Below are 20,602 nucleotides of genomic sequence, written 5' to 3' on the forward strand. Positions count from 1 at the left end.
TAATCTGGACAAGAGAAGACTGAGGGAATCTCATCAATACATACAAATAACTCAAAAGCGGGTACCAAGAGGATGGTACCAAACTCTTTTTGGTGGCACCCAGTGACAGGAGAGGGAGCAATGACCATAAACTAAACCACAAGAAGTTCCACCCCAGTCTCAGGAAGAACTGCTCTGAGGGTGGCAGAGCGCTGGAACAGGCTGCCTGAGGAGATTATCGAGTCTCCCTTTCTGGAGACATTCCAAACCCCCCCATTCCTGTCCAACTCGCCCAGGTGACCCTGCCTTGGCAGGGGGGGTTGGACGGGATGATCTCCAGAGGTCCCTTCCAGCCATAACCATGGTCATAACCATAACCAGCCCGCGGGGCGAGAGAAACCGCCGGGCCTGGGCTGCTTTGGGGGGGCTCCTATCTGCATGTGCGTTTTTGTGTTACGTTCCCGGGGCACGATGCGGACCGACTGCCCGCATTCCCAATGGATCCCATTCCCAGGGATCCCATTCCCAATGGAGCCCATTCCCAAGCACTCCCATTCCCGCGCGGCCCCGCCCCGCGGCTCGCGCGGGGCCGGAAGTGACGTCGTGCGGGAGGAGGCGGGGCCGCGCGGCACCCACGGGACTCGGCCGCCGCCATTTTGTTGGCGCCGGGCGCTGCCGCCGGGGCGGGAAGGGCCGGGGATCGCCCGTCGGCTCCTCCCTCCTCGGGGCCGAGAGGCGGAGACTGAGCGCGGCCCGGCCGGGACGGGACGGAGCGGCGGGGCCCGAGGCGGCGCGGCGATGTCGGCGTTCTCGGAGGCGGCGCTGGAGCGGAAGCTGTCGGAGCTGAGCAACTCGCAGCAGAGCGTGCAGACCCTGAGCCTGTGGCTCATCCACCACCGCAAGCACTCGGCGCTCATCGTCAACGTGTGGGAGCGGGAGCTGCGCAAAGGTGAGCCCGGGCCGGGCCCGCGGAGCTCTGCGGCCTCCGGGGCCGAGGGGAGAGCGGGGACGGGCCCGGGCGCCGGGGAGAGCGGAGCTGTTAAACGGGGCCGCCTTAAACGTCGGCTCTCCCTTTCTCGGTGACCCTGGGCTGCCAGCTGCTGCTTCCCATCCTTTTTTCCTTCTACTCCGCTCGCTCCTCTCTCTTCCTTCCCATTCTCTCTTCTCCCCGTAATGAGATGTGTCTGAGGAGGCCGCCCCTTGTGTTTTATCTCTCTTTTTTAAGGAGAAGGGGAAGTGGGAAACCGGAAGGAATCCGGCGAGCCAGGGGTTTAGGGCTTTTTGTTGTTAATATTAATCATAGCTCTTTCAAGACGGAGCCTTTTTAGGTATTATTTTTCATCGTCTGTAGTGATGGTTAGCTGTAATACTATTTGAATTCCTTGTCCGCTCAGGTTTTCTTGCCTGGAAAGAAACTGTTCTTGAAGGGCCGATGAGGATGGGAATACAGGGAAGGGAATACAGGGAGGGACGAGCAGTGTAATGTGCCCAAAGTGGTTTTTACTTCCTGCTTTTGCCAGATTTTTAATACCAATGTTAACATAATAAAGTTATGAGTTTCTTTAGCTCTGTTCAGTGTGCAGGCTTAGATGCTGATGTGGCTTTCCGTTTAACAGCGCAGAACTTGCAGCTGTGGGCAGCAGTTCAGGGAGTGAAAGGGAGAAATGGCGTATGAAGGTTTATTTGACCTGACTGGATAATAACGTGACCTTAAGTTGGTTCATTTAAGAAAAAGAAAAGTCACTTGGCAGAACTCTACTTTGGTCTTTGAAACGATGCTGTTTTCCAGTAGCTTGCTTTGGAACCTCACTAATATGTGGATCTTTAATGGGAAAAATAGAAGACTCAGTCTTTCAGACTGAGAGGAAAAACAGCGCTAAGCCATTACAGGACTTCTGGAAGAGTAAGGAACCACTGAGTTTCATGTAATATGGGTTCTGTGGTTAGTTTAAAATACTCTTCTGGAGTTTGTTATCTTTTGACCTTTGAGGCATGTGTTGAATTTTTTTTGTATTGACTGAAGAAAAACTGACTTGGTGCCATATTCAGTCTTAGGAAGCAAACGCATTTTCACTCTGTGTTAGTTGCAGGCTTGCATTTTTTATTCCAGGAGCAAATTAATGAATCTCCCACCTGTGTCTGAAACATTTCACATTTCTGGGCCTTCCAATCAAACAAGACCAGTCTAAGGGGTTTTGAATGATATCGGGAGGTATCTTGAACTCATTGAAATAGACAGAGTTTTGGTTGCTCATCTTAATTAACATGCACAATCTTAATTAACATGCACAATGCTAGTTCACAGCGATGTGTGATATCAGTGGTCAGTCCTTAACTTCAGTTTTGCTGTTGTGCTGGTTGACTAACTGGAGAAATTAAATCTTTGAAGCCTGGGCTGTGTCTGAAAGTGGCATTGAGAGGCAAGGTTAACAACCTTCTTTTGAGCTTTTGGTGAGAAGAGCTGCCATAATTGGGTCTGTTTTGTTTGTTGAAGTTGTTGTCCTGCTTTTGCTGCTTCAAAGGAGGATTTTGCTGTGACCTCTCTTTGGGTGCCAACCTTCAAGGGTCTGTGGAAAGCAAGTGAAACTCTGCGTGTGCTGGGAGTTGCTTTCAGTCCTGACCCTTCTGGGCTTTTAGGCCCGTGTGAAGTGTTTCATATTGGAAAACAGAAGTTTCATTTGAAGCTGCCGTAGTTAATATGCACAGGATGTGTTTCAACTTTCCGTCTCTTATAATATCCAAGCTTCATAAATGTTAGTTTGCATTTACCTGGTACTAATTGCTGCAGATATTTGTAACATCATGCCTAATCCCCAAATGTGGCAGCAAGTGATCCAAGCAGACAGGATGGGAAAGGTGAGAGGAAAACTGCTGTCCTGTGGTGAAGCGAGTGCATAAAACACCTACACAAAGTAGGATATTGGCAATGAGGCTGTAACTACAGTAAGTTTAAGGGTCCTGACTTGCCTGTCATCCAAGCCATAGAGACATGATTTCCCTCGTCCCTGAGAGGAAAATTACCTCTATTTGGGGAATATGGATATCAAAATTACTGGCATTGACAGCTGCTATTGCAAACCAGTAGTGACCAGGAACTGAAAATTGAACCTTCCCTGTCTAGATTTTATTTCCATTCATTGTATCCCCTTTTTTATTGTGACCCCCATCTCCAGACCTTCCTTCCTGCCTACTGCCCTTCAGGAACTTTGTATAACTAGTTGGCTTGAACACAGTACAGTGATACTACGTTTTTTCTGGGTGCTTTCAGTTTGGTAAAGGATCACTTGTGTCAGATGAGCTTCTATGAGCCTTTCTGAACGTGTCTCTAGCTATTCATAAGGACAAGTCCTAAGAGCAGAGCTCTTACTTTCCTAAATATTTGGTTCTGATTCTTTAAAAATAAGAGAGTGGAGGTGAAAAGACACCTTTTCAAATCTGCATATAATTTACACAGCACAAAATGTTAGTGCCTTTCTGTTTACTTGGATTAGTCAGCAGTGGTCAGGTCCCGTACTCTGGTAATCCCTAGGGATTGTCAGTTCAGTTCACCTTCATGAAGCGGTTTTCTTGAAAAGTGTGTACTGAGGAAAATGATCCTGCTTCAGCTAGATTTCACAGGTATGAAATGTAACTCTCAAAGTTAAATAGTTAATTACTTGGTAGTCGTAAGCTTATTCAGTATGTAAGTAGTTAAGTAGTACTAATTAATTAACTTGTGATTACCTCATTTTAAAATGGCAACTGGTGGGCCCATTTAAACCTATGTAACATTATGTATCCATAAAGGAAATTATTTACACGGTTTCTTTTTAAACCGAGTAGTGGCATAACAGATACAAATTTGTTGTGCAAGCTTGCAGTCACTAATGGCTGCTGGAAAACCCCTTAGGAAGGAGTATCTTTGGATAGGCTCTTCTGAGATGGAGTCTATTGAGAATAATTTTACGTTATTTGCAAGTCAGGGCTGTTCTCTTGCATGCATCTCTTGCTCTGATTTCAGGATGCTCTGCAACTTTAGAGGTTTGCTACTTGTTTGTTCCTTTTTTGAAACAAAAGATTTCACTTCTGTAATTCAAAGCATCTGCTTTCTAGGGTGAGCAGTAACTGCTTGTTCAGTAGGCTCAATGAGCAGTTTTCTGTACTTAGTTAAAATGTGTTCTTTTTCAGAAGAAAAAACCCAAAATTGTTAAAAGTTTATAAATATGGGACTTGCTATTTTGAGTTCCAATTAGTTGTCCATAATAATCTTTTCCTGTAATCTCATTTTCTGTTAGCTCTTCCAGGTCCAGCTCTGTCACTTGTTAAGTATTTATTTCTTAGTGGTATTTTAGAAAGCCCAGAATATTCTGAGTTGGAAGGGACCCACCAGGATAGAATCATCATGTCCAAGTCTTGGCTCTGCACGGGACACTGTTGTGTTATATCTTTAAACCTAATTTCATATTCAAGTGTCTTGTTTTTTCAGAGCCTGACGTGGCATCTCAATGATGAGTCAATAACAAACTGATGGTGATCATCCCCCACCCTCCTTAATCACTTGGCCTCTTGTTGAGGCTGTCATCTGTCCCCAGCCCGTGTCACACCGATCACTGTCTTCCCTGCACAGCTTATCTGGGTCAGTAGAGCCTTTGTGTGGTGCCTTTACACAGCCACACTTGTGTAGGTACATCCGGGCTGCGGCAGGGGAATGTTTTTGATGCTTTTTTAGGTGGGTGTTGTTTTTTTGTTTTGTTGGTTTTTTTTTGTTTGTTTTTTTTTTTTTTTTTTTTTTTCTCTTATCTGTGGTTTGTCTACAGCTTCTGCTACTGGGACAAATGCTGGTGCTTGGGTCCTCATCCCGTATAGCTGTTGGCATTGATGCAATGTGCTTTTCTGAAGCTACTGGCTGTTGTGGCAGCTGCTGAAATTTGGAAGATAGAGAGTTTTAGTAAGTAAATTGAGAAGGCCTAGCAACACTTAAAGCAGATTTGAAAGTTGTATTACATCTGAATTACTCTAATACTTAGCTGCTTTGGAGGACAACTACAGCCGAAAGTGGTTGAAATATATTGCCTTGCAGATGGAAAGTGGATCACAGGAAACAAGTTCCTGGTTTAAAGCAATTATTTTCTGTACCATGTAGTGTAGTTTTTTTCTGCCAAGAGAAGGAATCTTTCTTTTCTGATGGTTGTAAGATTATTTTACTTAGTGATGGTATAGTGTCATTGGCCAGTGTGAGAGAATAAATAACTTTGGTTTATTTTATCTAAGAGAGGCAAAACTGTGGCTTTTGGATTTCACTGGTTATGCCCACGTGAATCTTCTCATCCACGCTAAAAGGTTTGGAGAGCAGCAAGCAGGCAAAACTTTGGGTGAATGGACATTGTTGAGTCTAGTTAGGGAAACTTATTTGCTGTGTGCACGATTTACAGAATGATCTGCAGTTTGGAGCTGCACAGTGGCAACAAGAGCCTTTCATTTAAAACAGTTGTGTTTGCGTTGTTTAGTCCAGGCATGCGTGTCACCTGTACCCGCTGTCTTTGACCATTCTGGCTCTGAACACGCCAGTGTAGGGTCTTTATCCTGTCCTGAAACTGCTGTTGCTGTTGATTCATATCCATCTTGGCATTTTACCGGCCAGGCAAGGCAATGAAGGGAATTGGTTTGTTTCATATGTCCAGGTAATTCAGGATATGCACTGAGTGCAGTGGGAAGCTTGTGCAGGGTAATTATGTTGGAATGGTTTCCTTGGTCTGTGACCAGCTTTCTGGCATTCCCCTGGTAATCCGATGCTGATGGCCTTATTCCCAGCAGTGGCTGTATGCTGTGTTCCCTTTGTTAGTCATCTCCAAACTCAGTCAAAAAAACATGGATCCTCAAAACTTTAAACACATTCAGTCGGCAGTCACATTTCCTTCTTCCAAAAGAAAACACAGCAATCATCAAACCTTGGTAAAATTCACCAGGTGGCTGTGCAAGGTTAAACACTTAGTTTTACCTTTTCTTAGTAGAAGGTTAATGAGTTTTAAGGTCAAGTGCTTGTTGTACAGCATGCCTTTTATGGATTATGTTATCTTTGAACTTCCTTTTCTCAAGTGGCTTTTTAGAGTCGTAGTGCCAAAGATGCTCTGCTTAATCAGCGTGCATAAAAGCCCAGGTTAGCTCTCTGCAGTGTGAAGGATCAGTGATCTTGCACTCAAGTTTCAGTGCTGCTTGACTTAACAATGTTTGGTCTTGTAATAAAAAGCTTGAAAGCTGGTCAGGTATTTACAGGGATGTCAGAGCTCCTCTTGCAAAGGTGTGAGGCATGTGCTGTGAGAAAGTGTCCCAGAGATTTTGAGAGAAGTGGTGGCACTCATAAACTCTCCTGTGTAAACCCTTTTGTTAGGTGGTATTTTCTCTCAAGGTCAGTGGACACAGCATAGCTGGCCTGTAGAAGGTCACAGCCTGATGTAACATTTTCAAATGGCTCAGTCAGTCCATGCACTTGTAGTGGGGTGTAAGTGAAATCTCTTACGCTTTTGTGTTTTTCTGTAGTTTCTTCCAGTATGTCTAAGACAGCAAACACCTCTTGGCTTTAGGTGTAAAACAGCGTGAAACTAATGGGCATGTTTCTAGCAATCCTCATGGGAGCTCAGTGTCAAATGCAGGAGGTAAACCTGAAGAAGACAAATACAGGTGATTATGCTGACTTTTGATTGCCAGGGCTCACCTCGGTGAAAATGACTGGTCTGTTGCCTTTCTGGGTAAAATACGGGTTGCTTGCACTAAAGTGGTGGCTTGTCAGTGTTAAGACTTCTCTAAGTCTTATGCATTAAAGCATATAATGTCAGGGCATTGGTACTGAGCTGTTAGAGAGCCAGGCATACCCAGCAGGGCTAACAAGAATGAGTTCCTGGGAAGGATGGACTGCCAGAAACTAAGACTTGGTAATGTCTCCACAGCAAATATCTCAGTACGTTAATTGTTGGTGAAATATCATTATTATCTGAAGAATATTCATTGGCGTTTAAATGTGTCATGCATTTTTGGGACAAACATAATTTCATTTGCAAGGTGCCAATCCCATGTAGTCTCATTGTAGATCCTTTAAGAGTAATGTGTGTAATATGGCTCTTATACCAACCAGCACTGTTGACATGTTAAAATATTTCAAAATCCAGTGCTTCAGGGAGCTGCTTTGGTGGCTAAATGGGGAATCTGGCTGCAACAAGCAGAGGAGTTACATGAACGCTGCACTGAGCTTCTGAAAAGATGACTTGATCCAACACGGATGATTTCTTGGCAGTTTTGTGTTTGCAGACAGTACTGTTGGTGTACCAGAGATGCTGTGGGTTGGCCACTTCTAACACTGCACATTCTGGCAGTGTGTGCCTTTCTGATCCTTCTTCAACCTAGATTCTTGCCTTAGAAAAGGTTTTTTCTTCAAATTTGTCTGTTTGATCCATTTTGATGTTCTGAGGTTTATCAGTGCCCATGGCTGGAAAATTAGTGTCAGTGCTGCTGAAGAGAGATGCTTTAAACAGTTTGTTCTCCAGAGCAGATCTGTTTGGTCCTGAATTTAATTTGTGTTTCAGACATCACTAATTAATTTGTACTCATGCTAGCAGTAGAATGTTTTCAGCTCCAGTGTCAACCTCAGTTGGCAGAAGTTATGTTGCACTTCAGTCTCACATGTAAGGAGGAGTGCAAATAGACCAGTGTGTAAGTCTCGAAGATTTGTGAAGGGAAAGGGAGCACTTCTCAAGACTAGGCATAATTTTTACCTTTGAAATTTTGTGCAGCACATTCTTACAGCAAGAGGAATTAAATTTTACTTCACAATTTTCCTTGTGTATAATAAGGATAGAACATTAATTGAATTTTCAGCTGAAGGCAGGTAGGAGCATCTGTGGACGGCAGGGAGAAGGAACTCTGCAGACCTGAGATATTCTAGAAACACGTGGTTTTATTGCAAGGGTTGTGGGTAAAAGGGTCTGCCTTCAGGGCTGAAGGGAAGCCCCAAAGAGAGAGGGAGAGAGAGAGGGTGTGAGGTAAGGGAAACGGCAGGGGTAAGGGAGCTAAGAGAGCCAAGAGCAGTAAGAAAGGTAAGAGTGGTAAGAGAGCGAGGACATTGTTACAATACATTATATCTCCTTTTGTGTTGAATATTCTAATTTACAGTGACCAGCCCGTGTGAGATACAAAACCTATAAACTTTACATGCAGCTCATGAGAACCACTATATTACCGTATCATTCTGTATTCTAACTCTAAAGGCTACTTTTCTTACTTACATTTTCCCTGATACCTTGGCAGGGTGGAGAGGGGCTACACCCTTGGGTCCTTCTGTTTTCTATCCCTCAACCTATCTTCAGCTAATCACTGTCTTCTTGCCTGCCATGATCACATATTAAAGCTGGCCTTCATTTCTATTTCACTCACAGGTTTTATATCTTTAGTATTTCTTGCCAGGCAATCGTATTTGTAAGCTTTTTCTGTTTCATCTTTCCTAACATTGGCACAGATACCTTAATAGTGGATTTAGGATTTTTGTTCATTCTGCACAGCTTTGTTTATGTTAAATTGTAGTAGGAAGCTGAAAAGGTAATAAGCCTGAAAGTGACTTTCTGGGGTTTAGAATGCTTTTACCAAATATGATAAGTCACTTTTTTACTGTAGTGAATAGATAAAGTCTAGGCTTTTGTGAGAGTCAGCATTACCTGACTTCATGTCACTGTATCCATCTCGTATCTTTGCCAGCCCAATTGATTTGGCTGTTTATTGGAAAGAAAGAAGTTGGGGTCTGTCACAAATGAGGATTAAATCCTCATCACTAAGGATTAAAACATGAGGGGTTTTTCCTGGTAAAATGGATGGACAAGGGCCTATCCTGCCTGCAGTTCCAGAAGATACAGGATGGGGAACAGCCTTCTTCATTAGATTTTGACTCCTAATTCTGGGCTTATTTAAGAGCTGAGAGAGGGGGCAGGGCCATATTTGCTAAACACTAGTTACTTTTTGATTGTGCCTATGAGACAACATATGTTTTCTGACATTCTCTCCTTTAATAATTGAAGACTTTGTAGGTGTCAGAACTCTGATTTAGGTGGAACACAGGTAGGAGATGTTGTTTTATCATCAGTCGGTTTTAATATAGAAATTTATAGGCTTTAATATAGAAATTGAGCAGCACAAGGCTCTAAAACCTACACTATAGATTAGCCGTATTTTGACAGAAATAGATTAATTTCCTGAGTGTTTGCATGTAGTGACTTCACTGTTTGGAGCAGACTCTGTAAAGAGTCCTCCTGTGTCCAGCACTTCCAAGCTACTTTTGGTTTTTTTGTTTTCTACTCTTTAGTTTGCCTTGATTGTAAGAAATGTGCATTTTTACAATTAACAGAGGTTTTTTCCCCAGTCAGTCCAGAACTCCCAACTTGTTAGATAGGTCTGTTCAAGGGATTGGGAAGAATTCAGTACTTCAAGGAGAAATCCTTCAGAGGAGTCCTTCTGTAGTGCAAAAATTATTCTCAAAAGCATTTCCCTAGAGTGAAAGCGTATTAACATTGAATTTTCTCATTATATTTTGTGAGGGTAGTAGTTCTGCATTTTTGAGAGAGGATGGAGTAGAAAGTAACAAAATCAAATTATATTTGCTTGCACAAATTATAAGAAATCCTGGATTGTTGTTACCACAGTGCTGCTTTCCTTGAGAGAGCAGAAAAAACTTGTCTTTCAAGAGAAACCTCTTTTTCAAATCAGAGTGTACATATTGGGATTATGTGGTGGTAATGGTGTTCTGGTTAACCAAGGGTAGAAATGTTACAATAAGAGTTTCAGCTCCAACAAACTTGCAGACTAATGAAGATTAGATGAAGTGTAAATGAAAATACCCAGGTAGGAACACTTAGAAAACATGGAACAGACTTTGAGAAACAACTTGTAAATTGGAAGCTTGTAGTCTATTGCACATTAGGAGAAGTGGGATAAGATGTTTAAGATGCTTGGAAAAGAGATACACCACAGGACCTTGAAAGTGGTTTTTGAAAACGTTTCTGTGCTATTACAGCTGCTGGCACATGAGTTTTTTAACAATTCGGGGGTGAGGAAGGGGAGTATCACAGGGACACTGACTAGGGAGTCACTGTTCAGTTTGTTTAAATGTGAGAATGAGGAGTGGTTATGTAAGACTGAGTGAAATTCAGACTGAAAAGGAGGAGGTTCTTCACATGAATGATTGTGGATCTGTGAAGTGCCTCCTCAGAAGACTTCATGAGTGCAAGAAATTCAAGCAGGCTTAAAGGAAAGCTGAAGTACTTGGAAGAAATCCACAAAGGCCGCCAAACAGGAATCATAAAAGGCTTGGGAAAACACCTGAAAATAGTTTGAGGATGAAGAATGGTTTGGAATATCTGGGGATCTTTTCCTGTTTATTTTTTGAGATAGCACTAAATGGAAGTTGTGTAATACTATGAAGGAAGAAGAACTTGAATGAAGGGAGAGAAAACCCAATTGTGACTAAAGTCTTTCCAGATGAAAATACTGAAAATGGGAAAAACACACTTGATTTCAGGGTGTGTGGGGAGTCAGTGTTTGTATTCAGTGTGAACTTGGATATATAGGTAGTAGTTGAAGGAAATAAAATTTCTAACTATTCTTTATTTTCTTTTTATTAGCAAAACCAAATAGGAAGCTGACATTCCTGTACCTGGCCAATGATGTCATACAGAACAGCAAAAGGAAAGGACCAGAATTTACAAAAGACTTTGCTCCAGTAATAGTGGAGGCCTTTAAGCATGTTTCAAGGTACAGTAAATTGTGTGTGTGGTGTCCTTCACACCGCGCTCGAGGGGCCTTCAGAGAAGTCGTCAGTCGATGTCTTCTGGCCCAGCTGCTCTTCTTGTGCTATTTCTGTACTTGAAATCTTGTTAAATTTATTCACTGTTCTTTTGATCTTGGATAGTCTTACTACTGTTGGATGAAGTTTGATAGTAAATTCATCAGCATTCAGTCCCTTTTTGCCTTGGAAGGCCATTAGCTATTCTCGAAACTAAGACTTGCTTGCTATCTGTGTTTATGTGCTACAACAGTTTGACATTTTCCATTACTGGGTGTTGCATGATTTTTTTCCTCAGCAGCCTCTAATCTTATTGCATGAGGAAGCTAGAGTCTTGATACAGGATTATTTTCACAATGATACACAGCTGTCGAAGCAACATAAACCTATTTGTAGTGTTTGCAGATTTATAGGTTGAAAAAACCCGGAGTTGGGTATTGGCCATTTTTTTTTCCTCATCTGCCTTCTGGGACACATTGAACTGGTCTTTGGTTACTTAAAAATGTGAATTTGTTATTTTCTGAGCTTACTTGACTTCTGATGCTTGGATGTTATTAAGATCTGTGAAGATCTTTCTGTGAAAAATAATTACACAGCAGCTCTGTAATTCTACCTAATGCTGATATTTGCTTTTTTTCCTTGTAACAGTGAGTCTGATGAGAGTTGTAAGAAACACCTTGGCCGAGTGCTGTCTATCTGGGAAGAAAGGTCTGTTTATGAAAATGATGTATTAGAACAACTTAGGCAAGCTTTGTGTAAGTATTTTGTGGGTGTATGAAGGTTCAGTCTCGTGTTTGAAATAGTATTTCTCTGAGTGCTCTGTTTGTTTTCATTTAGATGGAGACAGAAAGGTGAGGAAGCGCACATATGAACAGATCAAAGTTGATGAAAATAACTGTTCACCTCGAAGTTCTCCCACTGATCCTCCTCAGGTAAAAGCATGTTTGTAAAATTCTCTATTTACATATGGTTTTATATAGAATTTTTCAGTTACTTTTTTTTTTTTTTTTAATGGTCTCTTTTTCAGTGAGGTACTATTTCTGGGCAAGGCTGGCTGCACCTGAAACTTTTCATAGTTTTTCAGCAGGGTATGCTGTAACATTATGTATTTGACACTAAACCAAAATGTATGAACTGTATGTCCAGCTTTGTTCATGTCAGGATTTCAGCAATAGTTTCTACAATGTATTGAGTTCTCATTCAGTTTCCAGGGTTGTATTGAGTAACACATGTATTAGAGTAAGACCGTTATGGATTTATTGATAAAATATTTCCCTGAGTTTGTTGTGATGGCTGTGAAAAGTTCTTGTCTGCCATGCAGTGTTACAGCTTTTCTACTTCTTGTGGGGTTTTGTTGAGGTTTTTGTCCTACCTCAGAAGGATTTTTATTATAGCAAAGAACGACTGTCCTCAAGTCATCACAATTTAGTGTGTTTCTCTGTAGCAGATGTCTGGGCTTCTGTGAACATCAGCCCTACTTCCAGAAGAAGTGCACTGATACAGTCTTTTGCAATAGTCTTGAAGCAAAACAACAAGAAAAATAATTTTAAAAAATGTATAATAAAATGAAAGGTACTGTAAAATAATCACTACTGTCAAGAAGAAAAGATTTATAACTATTCTTATACCTAGAATTTAAATGATAAAGCTCTTGTAGAAAGGTGACCTTTAAAACTAGAAGCACTGCACTGTTGTGCTGAGAATTAAAGGTTTGGTTTTTTTTTGTTTGACTCTAAAGGAGATACTGTGAATGCTGTTAAAATTACCATCAAATCAATACTATAAGCTTGTTGTAAAGTACTTTTGTTTTTTCTAGGATCTGTTTATTTAAACTAGTTCTCAATTTTGCGTGCTTTTTTCAGACTACAGATCTCATTAGAGCATTACAAGAACTAGAAAACGCTGCCTCTGGGGATGCAGCAGTTCACCAGAGAATAGCTTCCTTGCCTTTAGAGGTCCAGGATGTGTCCCTGTTAGACAGAATAACAGGTGAGGGTTGAGGTCCTGGTAACCAAGATGCTCTTCTAAGAATGTAATCGTACATCATGAAATCACGCTTTATTTGTTTTTCTCTGCTTTCTTTTTAGATAAGGAATCTGGAGAGCAACTTTCCAAAATGGTAGATGATGCATGTATGTTGCTGGCGGATTACAATGGCAGGTTGGCAGCTGAAATAGATGATAGAAAACAGCTAACTCGAATGTTATCAGACTTCCTCCGGTGTCAAAAAGAGTTCCTTGCAGAGAAAGAACATAAGCTGGAAGTGCGTAATGTTTTGTTTTAGTCCCTTCTTCACTAAAGCTTGTTCTTGCAAATATTTTTAGTTAGCCTAAACAACTTCTCTCCAGAGATAAATATTTTATTGCCACTGTTATGTCTTTGCTTCCAGCACGTTATTAACACATTGTTTAATTCTAGTGTTCTAAACCTAGTAAACCAGCTCTTTCTGCTTTTTTAGCCATTCAGTCTTGGTTATATCTACAGACTCGTTTTTGTAGCGCAGATAGAAAGTCTTGTCTCTGGCGTTACAAACTTAATTTTTCATAGTGTCATTTTCTTTCCATGCTCTTTTTATTCATTGTTGTAAGTCTTAGTTATGTGTTTGCTGAAGGATAAGAATTTAATTCCAGGTTTCAGCACAACTTTTTAACGTGACTCAAGCATCCATTAAACCCAGTAAAATGTAGTTGTAGCTTCTACAGCCTCTAACACAGCTGGCTATCAGCATTAGCACCAGCAGGACCAGACAGATCATAATAAAAGAAGGATGCAGGGTGAGCAGCTCATTATTAGCAAGTGATCCCTTAAGTTATTCTGTTCTTTGCTGTTACCAGTCATCTGTTTTCCTTTCCTACCATGTACAACTGTAAACCTTCCCACTGAACATTCTACATATTTAGAATATGTCCATAATTTCCTGTCAATCGCTTCCCAGCGCTAACTTGGGTATTACAATAATGGAATTCAAGCTGCATCATTTTGCAAGGGAAGATCTCTGAGCAATCACAGTGCCCTGTAACTGCAGCATGTATGCACATATATGGTACCAAAATTAATTACTCTTCAGGTTTCATCATATACACCTATCAAGAACATTTTCTTTCCCTAGTGATTTCTTTACGTTTTTATAACTTCATAACCTGGACTCAGATTTTGTTGTGCTTTTGTTCCAGAAAATGCTGTTCATGATGTATTTGAAGTCATCATTCAGATCAGTTGTATCATTCCTAGCCTACTCTTCCTTCCTGACTTACTTCCTTTCCTCTGTGCCTCACAGAAAAGCAGTTGATGAAGGTTCTTCCTATCAACCTTACTGTGTTTATCCTGTGGGAGGAATGTCAACCAACTTCATGTAAGCTAGATGGTATGCATGGTAGTGCTAATTGATCAGTAGCAACTGATCCAACTGCATAATGGAACCTGGAAGATTAAAGAACAGGAAGCCCTAAGTTTTTTGTCGTATGCCCTACCTTCCCTCTGCCTGTGTCCTTTGAAGGGACAAGTTCCCACAGTTTCAGTGAAGGGCTGGTTGTCTAGAGGCACTGACATGTTTATTTGTAGGTCATTACCAGGAGTAATACCCTGTTAGTAGACTGCCAGGATAGTGAGTTGCTCAAAAGGCAGTAACTTAGTCCTTCAGACAGATTTACACTTCTGTAAAACAAGAGAGTTCAGTTTAAAAGAAATTAAAAGTGGTAGCTCAGCTGTGAACAGATTCCACCCTTGTCGGTTGTTTTTGACGAACATAAACCAGTGTAATTTCCCAATATTGCTAGGTCGGAGAATTCATACTTCTGAGAGAAAGCAATTCCATATTACTGGGCTGTTACAGTCCTTCACATGGTTTCTTGGTGGAATGATTTAGACTGCTAAAGAATTTAGTTCTAATATAGCACAGTTTCATTTCTGGACTAGTTTGAGGTCTTTAAAAAGTGGGAGACAGTCCTCAGTATCTGTAGCAGTCTGTTTTAAACAGGTGAAGTCCTAGGATGTTGAAGTACATTGTAAGAATGTTTTTAGGCTGATTAGTGTGGCATAAATGATTTCCTAATACAGAACTACAAGCCAAGATGGTGTTAACCCAGTTACTAATGAAGGCCTATGAGCCAAGAGATTTCAAAAAACAAGAACCTTAAAATTACGTTTCTAAAGTAGTGTTGAGAAAAGTGACTTCCTGCTCACTAACAGTAGGGCTTTTTGGTTTGGAAAGTAGAGGCTGATAAACATTCTGAAGTTTTGAAATGTAGGATTAGTGTCTGTAGGGCTTGCTGGCTTAGCACATGTAGGATTTATTTTAGTGATTAAGAAATGGAGATGAAGCAAGGTGTCTCTGTTTTTACAGATTTGGGAAATTCCATGGCTGAAATTGAACCTTGCTTCTTGGCTTCTCATTTGAAATAGCACTGGGAGAGGGCCTGTCACGTGATTCTTTGAGAATGTATTTCCCTGAGCTGTCTGTCTCTAGGTTTTGCTGTTCAAGTTTCATTTCTGGTAAAATTAATTTGTTCCAGACAAGCTTGTTTCTTGCATTAGACTTCTGACTATTGACACTTTCCTGAGTATAACATGGTCTCTCAGTTGTAACAGAAAGTCTTTATTTCTTTGTTAATTACTATCTGTGAATATACCAATCTGTGAATATAATGCTGAGATCCTACCTTACTGATTCCTTACCATACCAAACGTGTATAGTAAGGAACAAGTGGATGTATTCTAAGTTGAATCTAAAAATATTACCTGCTGTTAACCTTGTTTAACAATTTGAATTGGGATTGGAATTGAATTGTCAGTAGCTTTCAGCATTAGAAAGAAGCTTTAGACCTAAATTTCCAAATCTTCTATTTTCTAAAGATAATTTACAGGTAAGTAATTTTGAATAACCAATCTTCCCATGAGTAATTTTTTTTAAGAATAAGAGTCTCTCTAATAGCTATTTTTGAAACAGAAGTGCATGATTCCCATCAAAAGCAAGGTAATGTATGCGCTATATCTTGACAGGAAATTTTGATAACTGGTAAATAATGTCATGTCTGCATCAAAAGCTAACTGTACTGCTTGGTAGGTGACTTTCCTAAGTATGTTTGGGGTAAGTAGTGTCATCTTTAACTCTTAATTTGTTTAACATCTGTCTAGCTTCTGTTGCAGGTGGTGGACATGGACCTATCTTCTAATGATGTCACCATTCATTAGTATACACATCCTGCTAAAAATAAATTTAAGAATCAAAATCTTGTATTGTCTGTTGTTTTTGAAAACTTGAAGAGGAGAAATTCTGTAACTACTCATACCAAAGCTCTGCTATTTTCATCTGTATTCTCACAAGCATTACTGAGTTTATGGCTGAGATGGATAAGCATTTATCCAGTGTCATTTTTTTTTCTTGAAGACTAAAATTTCACATGGTTGTTCCTAAAACTCTCACATTCTTTCAGTGAGATAATTCAAAATTCCCAATGCAGAAGTTTGGGGGTTGCTTGCATTGAAGTTGCCATTTCCAAAAGGAGAAAGCTGTGAAAAAAAGACTTTTTCAGCCTTTTAACACTGTTGGGTTTACATGATTAGAAATGAGAAGTGATGAATGTAGGACTTCTCCTTCACAAGCACAATAATAAAAACTATCACTTTATTATGTAACAGAGAAGGTGTGCTTTATAATTGCACTTAGGCCCCTTTAGAACCCCCCTCAAATTCAGGATCATGCTAAGGAGTCTTTTCCCTTCACTTTTGGTAGTTTTAAAGTAGTATAAATATTTAAGGTTCAGTGTACTGTGGCTCTAGCTAGGGTTTCTAACTAGATAGAATTCTGTCTATTAGAGAAAATGGAAAATTTTGCAAAAATACTTTTGTGGAACACTTTTTACTGAAGCCTTTGATGACTAATATTATTCCTATTTTCTACTACTTTAGTTGACTTTTCCCCTCCTTCCTTCTGTGTTGTATGCCTCCTATCTCCCTGCCCATCCACTAGATTTTGAACAAAGATATTGCTTGGTCTCTTGGTGTCACTGAAGAATAAAAATGAGATTTTTATGTTATACAGGAACAAGGAATTGGATGTACATAAATTGATAACCAGATGGCTCACGTCCTTTTGATAAGACTATCCTGTTATTCTAGAATTAATACGGCCTTAGAAATCACATGAACAAGAGAAGTACTTGATTTACTGTTCTTTCGTGTCTTTGCTTTTACCTCTCCCTCCCACAGGCTCCTGGATTACAGAGTGGTTAGTCTCTAAGTTTCAAATAAAGGGTTTGATAGTTGTAACTCTTACTTGACTCAAGAACAAGTGTGAGTAGGGGATCACAAGGCATCATCTCACCTTCCTTTTGACCTTATGGAAAGATGTAGTATTGCTACACTTAGTGTATAGCGGATATACAGTTTCTTGCACACTCTTTCTATCAATATACCACTTCAAATTTGGGAATATCTTGTCAGTAGATCCAAAATTTTAAGAGGGAAGTACCATTTCGGGAAGCCTGTCTCTGATTTAGAAGCTTGCATTTAATTAAAACACTTAATGGTGCTGTCTTGCATTTCTGATTTTCTACAGCTCTCTAAGCAGTACTCATATTTTTACACTCACACATCTGGTTTTAATTGTGGTTTCTTGGCGTGTTGAGAGAATACAATATGTTCAAAGCACATTTATTTCATGATTGAGCTTTTATGGCTCCATATAGCCTGACTTGTCTTCCTAAAGGTTTTAATTTTATCTTGGAATTTTACAGATAAACAGCAAACAGTTAGCCTTGACTTTAGCTCTGGATTTGAAAGACGTGGTGGTTTTTTTTGGTGTTTTTTTTTTTTTTTTTTTTTTTTTTTTTTTTTTTGTGTGTGTGTTTTTTTGGGGTTTTTTTTGGGGTTTTTTGGCCTACTCAGTTCACACTTAGTGGTTTCAAATGTAGACAAAATTATTAAGCAAACAGTTTAGGGCTGGCAGTAATATAATAGGCCTCTTATCCTTAAGTTTTTCTTTCAATACCGAACTGGGTTGGTATTACTGTCTATTGTTGCCTTGTTGCCCTTTACTGTGGCCTTTGTGTTATCACAGGGTGTAGTGCTATCCTCCTTGGCTTTTTTTTTTTTTAAAAAAAAAAAAAGAAAAAACAAACTTATTTTTCCTTAGTATGTCAACTTTTTTTTGCTCAGTGACAGAGTACTTAGGGTAGTATATTCCATTATGCTTCATATTTTTCAAGTTCGCTTCAGATAATTGGAATTCATTTCTTAATACTCTTGCAGTTGAGCACTTAAATTATTTTACTAAGCTTTGGCTGAAGATTGATTTGTAGGATGAGCCCTATGTTGCCTTATATTATGGGGTGGAGTTTGCAGCATTGAAGGTGATCTGCAGCTCCATAAATGTGGCAGCAGCACAATAACAAGTTATTCTGGAGTTGGAGCTGAGCAGCTAACAGTGCAGGGGTTACAGAACTGGTAACTGGAAGGTATCAGGAAGTGGTCAGTAAGGTTTATCCAAACCCACTAGGACTGGTTTGAATATTTAAGATCTTCTGATAGATGCTTGGTAACAGAGATAGCAGTACCTAATAGAGGTACAGACAGACCATATTGTGTGATCTCTTGACGCAATGACCCATTGTATTCATTTTTGTCCAAGATTGCAGCTTTAAAAATTGAAGCTGACTCGGCAGTGCTTCCAGTTCAGGGAATATATGACTTCTACTGAAAAATGTTTTGAGTCAAGGTAGATATTCTTGGGCTGAGTGGAACATAACTGTGGAGCTCTTTTTTTTGTTATAATAAAGGGCCTTCACTAAATTTACTTTTTGTCCCTAGTGGCCCAGTTTTGAGTAACTTGCACTATTTTTCAGAGAAATGTAAGTAGCTCTTCATCATCAGGAAAGAAATGTAGGGTAAAGATTTCTAATGGACATGTTCTTTATGTTCTAGCTCTCCCCGTCCTGCCATGTATGAAATGAAATGTGATTCTGTAACAGGCCACTATGCTTAGATACTGGTATAGATTGGTTGAAGTCCCTTGCTTATAGGTTGGCCATTTGAATGGCCATTTGAGAGGTGCTGTGTAGTGTAAATGCTTTATTAGAATTGCACAGTGCAAGTCTTTTAGTGAATACCAGCATTGGGATTGTGTTCTGTTAAAACCAAAACTAAGTTTCCATAAGATGAGTTTTTTGGATTATCTACTCAGAGACGTCTGGGGAGAATTAAGTGATCACTGAAATAGTAATTTCTCCTTAATTTCTCTTAGGTTTATTTAGTTGGAAATTAAGGTGAGGGCATGTTTAAAATAAGATATAGGTTGCATCTCTTTTCTGCAGTGGAAGTAGGCTTGCTAAGTTTTTACAGATTGCTGACCTATCTTTTAGATGTTGTTTCTTTGTTTCCATAAGCACTTTTTTCAGTGTCAGGAGATAAGCTTGCAGAGTTTTGTAGAAGTAATTTGCAAGACTAGAGTAGAGAACAGCAGCCCTTATATCAAATGCAGCAAAGCAAAATTAAATGGTAGGTGCATTTTGTTTCCCCTGTTTTGTACCCATTCTGTGAGAGTAATGCTTATTTGACCTGTTTTTATAACAAACTTACAACCTCTGTGTACTCGAGCAGTAAATATACCTCTTTCATATAGTGACTTACCAACGGCAGCCTCAGATACCATAGTATAGAGTTACTGAGTTTGTACCTGAGAGATTAGATTTCACAGCTCAGTGTTGTCATTCAGAGCAGCAGAAGCAGTTGAAGGCTTATACCTTTTAGAATTGACTTTTCAGATATTTGAATATAAATCCTGGCTTTTCTAACAGAACAGATTGAACAGGTTGTAGGTTGTACTTTGCTCATCCTTGTAAAATAAAGATAACCTTTTACTCCAGTTCATCACATTTTAAAATATTGTTTGTCATTCAAGATACTCTGGTTTTGAAGCAAAGTAATAAAAATGTTTCAGCTGTTACTTTTTTTAATCCATTTCACCTTTATTATTTGTGAAGAGTGAGTATTTTTAGCTTTCACTCTGCAGCTTACCAGTTAGTTTTTATTGAAAGGGGAAGAAAATGTTATATCTATATGAGATACTGCAAGATACCAGGTACTTTATTACCTCTGAGGTGCATTTTGAATTCCCCATAAAAATACTGATAGAAGATACTGGACTTGCCTAGGTAGGACTTGCTGTTGTTTGTGAGACTTCTAGCCACAATGTTCCTGGCTATTGCCAGCCAAAAACTTCATACTGTTAACCAAAATGAATGGATCTATTTGTGTCATCCTCAGAAGAGCAAGTTTTGCAGGTATGTAAAACCTTGTGCAAAAATCTGAGATGATGGGAAATCGTAAAGGGAATAATCAGTGCTCTAACTTAAGTTTTTTGAAGGGCAGCTGTAGATTAGCAAGTGACTTTCCTGTAGTGCATTCTGTAGTAGATATGTCCTTTGCTTTGATCAGGAGTTTGCTGGAATAAAAAGAAAGCCTAAATATAAGAACTTGATGTAGGTGATACTGCTACTGTAGTACCTATTTATGTCAGTAGTAGCAATGAGGTTTTTCAAGTTCAAAACTACCTTTTTTACAAGCCCTAATTTCAAACAGTAATATTGTTATTGTTTAATTTTTTTGTTAAAAATCTTATGTTTGTATCATTGGATTTACTAAATGTAAAGATTTTAATCTGTATTTTGAATACAGTCAGCAGAACTGTACACCCTGCTTGTATCCCTCCCACAATTAGAAGCTTTTGGAATTTTGTTGAAGCAGCTATAAACTCTAAATAGGAACATAACACCACACTGAATGGCAGGTAGTCATTCTAGGCAGATGAAACATCAGTCTTTCTGTATG

The 20,602-nt window shown here is 39.7% G+C and overlaps 1 protein-coding gene across 4 annotated transcripts in view; it reads left to right on the plus strand.

The window, feature by feature from the left end:
* The first annotated feature begins 677 nt into the window (after positions 1-677).
* RPRD1A (regulation of nuclear pre-mRNA domain containing 1A) overlaps positions 678-20,602 on the plus strand; it is a 44,303-nt gene continuing 24,378 nt past the window's right edge. The window contains exons 1-7 of one of the 4 annotated variants that reach the window (XM_083869194.1): positions 678-928; positions 10,617-10,746; positions 11,426-11,532; positions 11,615-11,709; positions 12,640-12,766; positions 12,865-13,040; positions 13,951-16,264. In XM_083869194.1, coding sequence (XP_083725320.1) covers positions 778-928; positions 10,617-10,746; positions 11,426-11,532; positions 11,615-11,709; positions 12,640-12,766; positions 12,865-13,040; positions 13,951-14,133 — 969 coding nt within the window. In that variant the 5' untranslated portion in view covers positions 678-777 and the 3' untranslated portion in view covers positions 14,134-16,264. Of the gene's footprint in view, positions 929-10,616; positions 10,747-11,425; positions 11,533-11,614; positions 11,710-12,639; positions 12,767-12,864; positions 13,041-13,950; positions 16,265-20,602 lie in introns of those variants that run through there. The other 3 variants (XM_083869196.1, XM_083869197.1, XM_083869195.1) reach the window with 3 other exon arrangements.

The sequence above is a fragment of the Zosterops lateralis genome (genome assembly GCF_965231275.1).
Source record: "Zosterops lateralis genome assembly, chromosome: 1".
Classification (NCBI taxonomy): Eukaryota; Metazoa; Chordata; class Aves; order Passeriformes; family Zosteropidae; genus Zosterops; species Zosterops lateralis.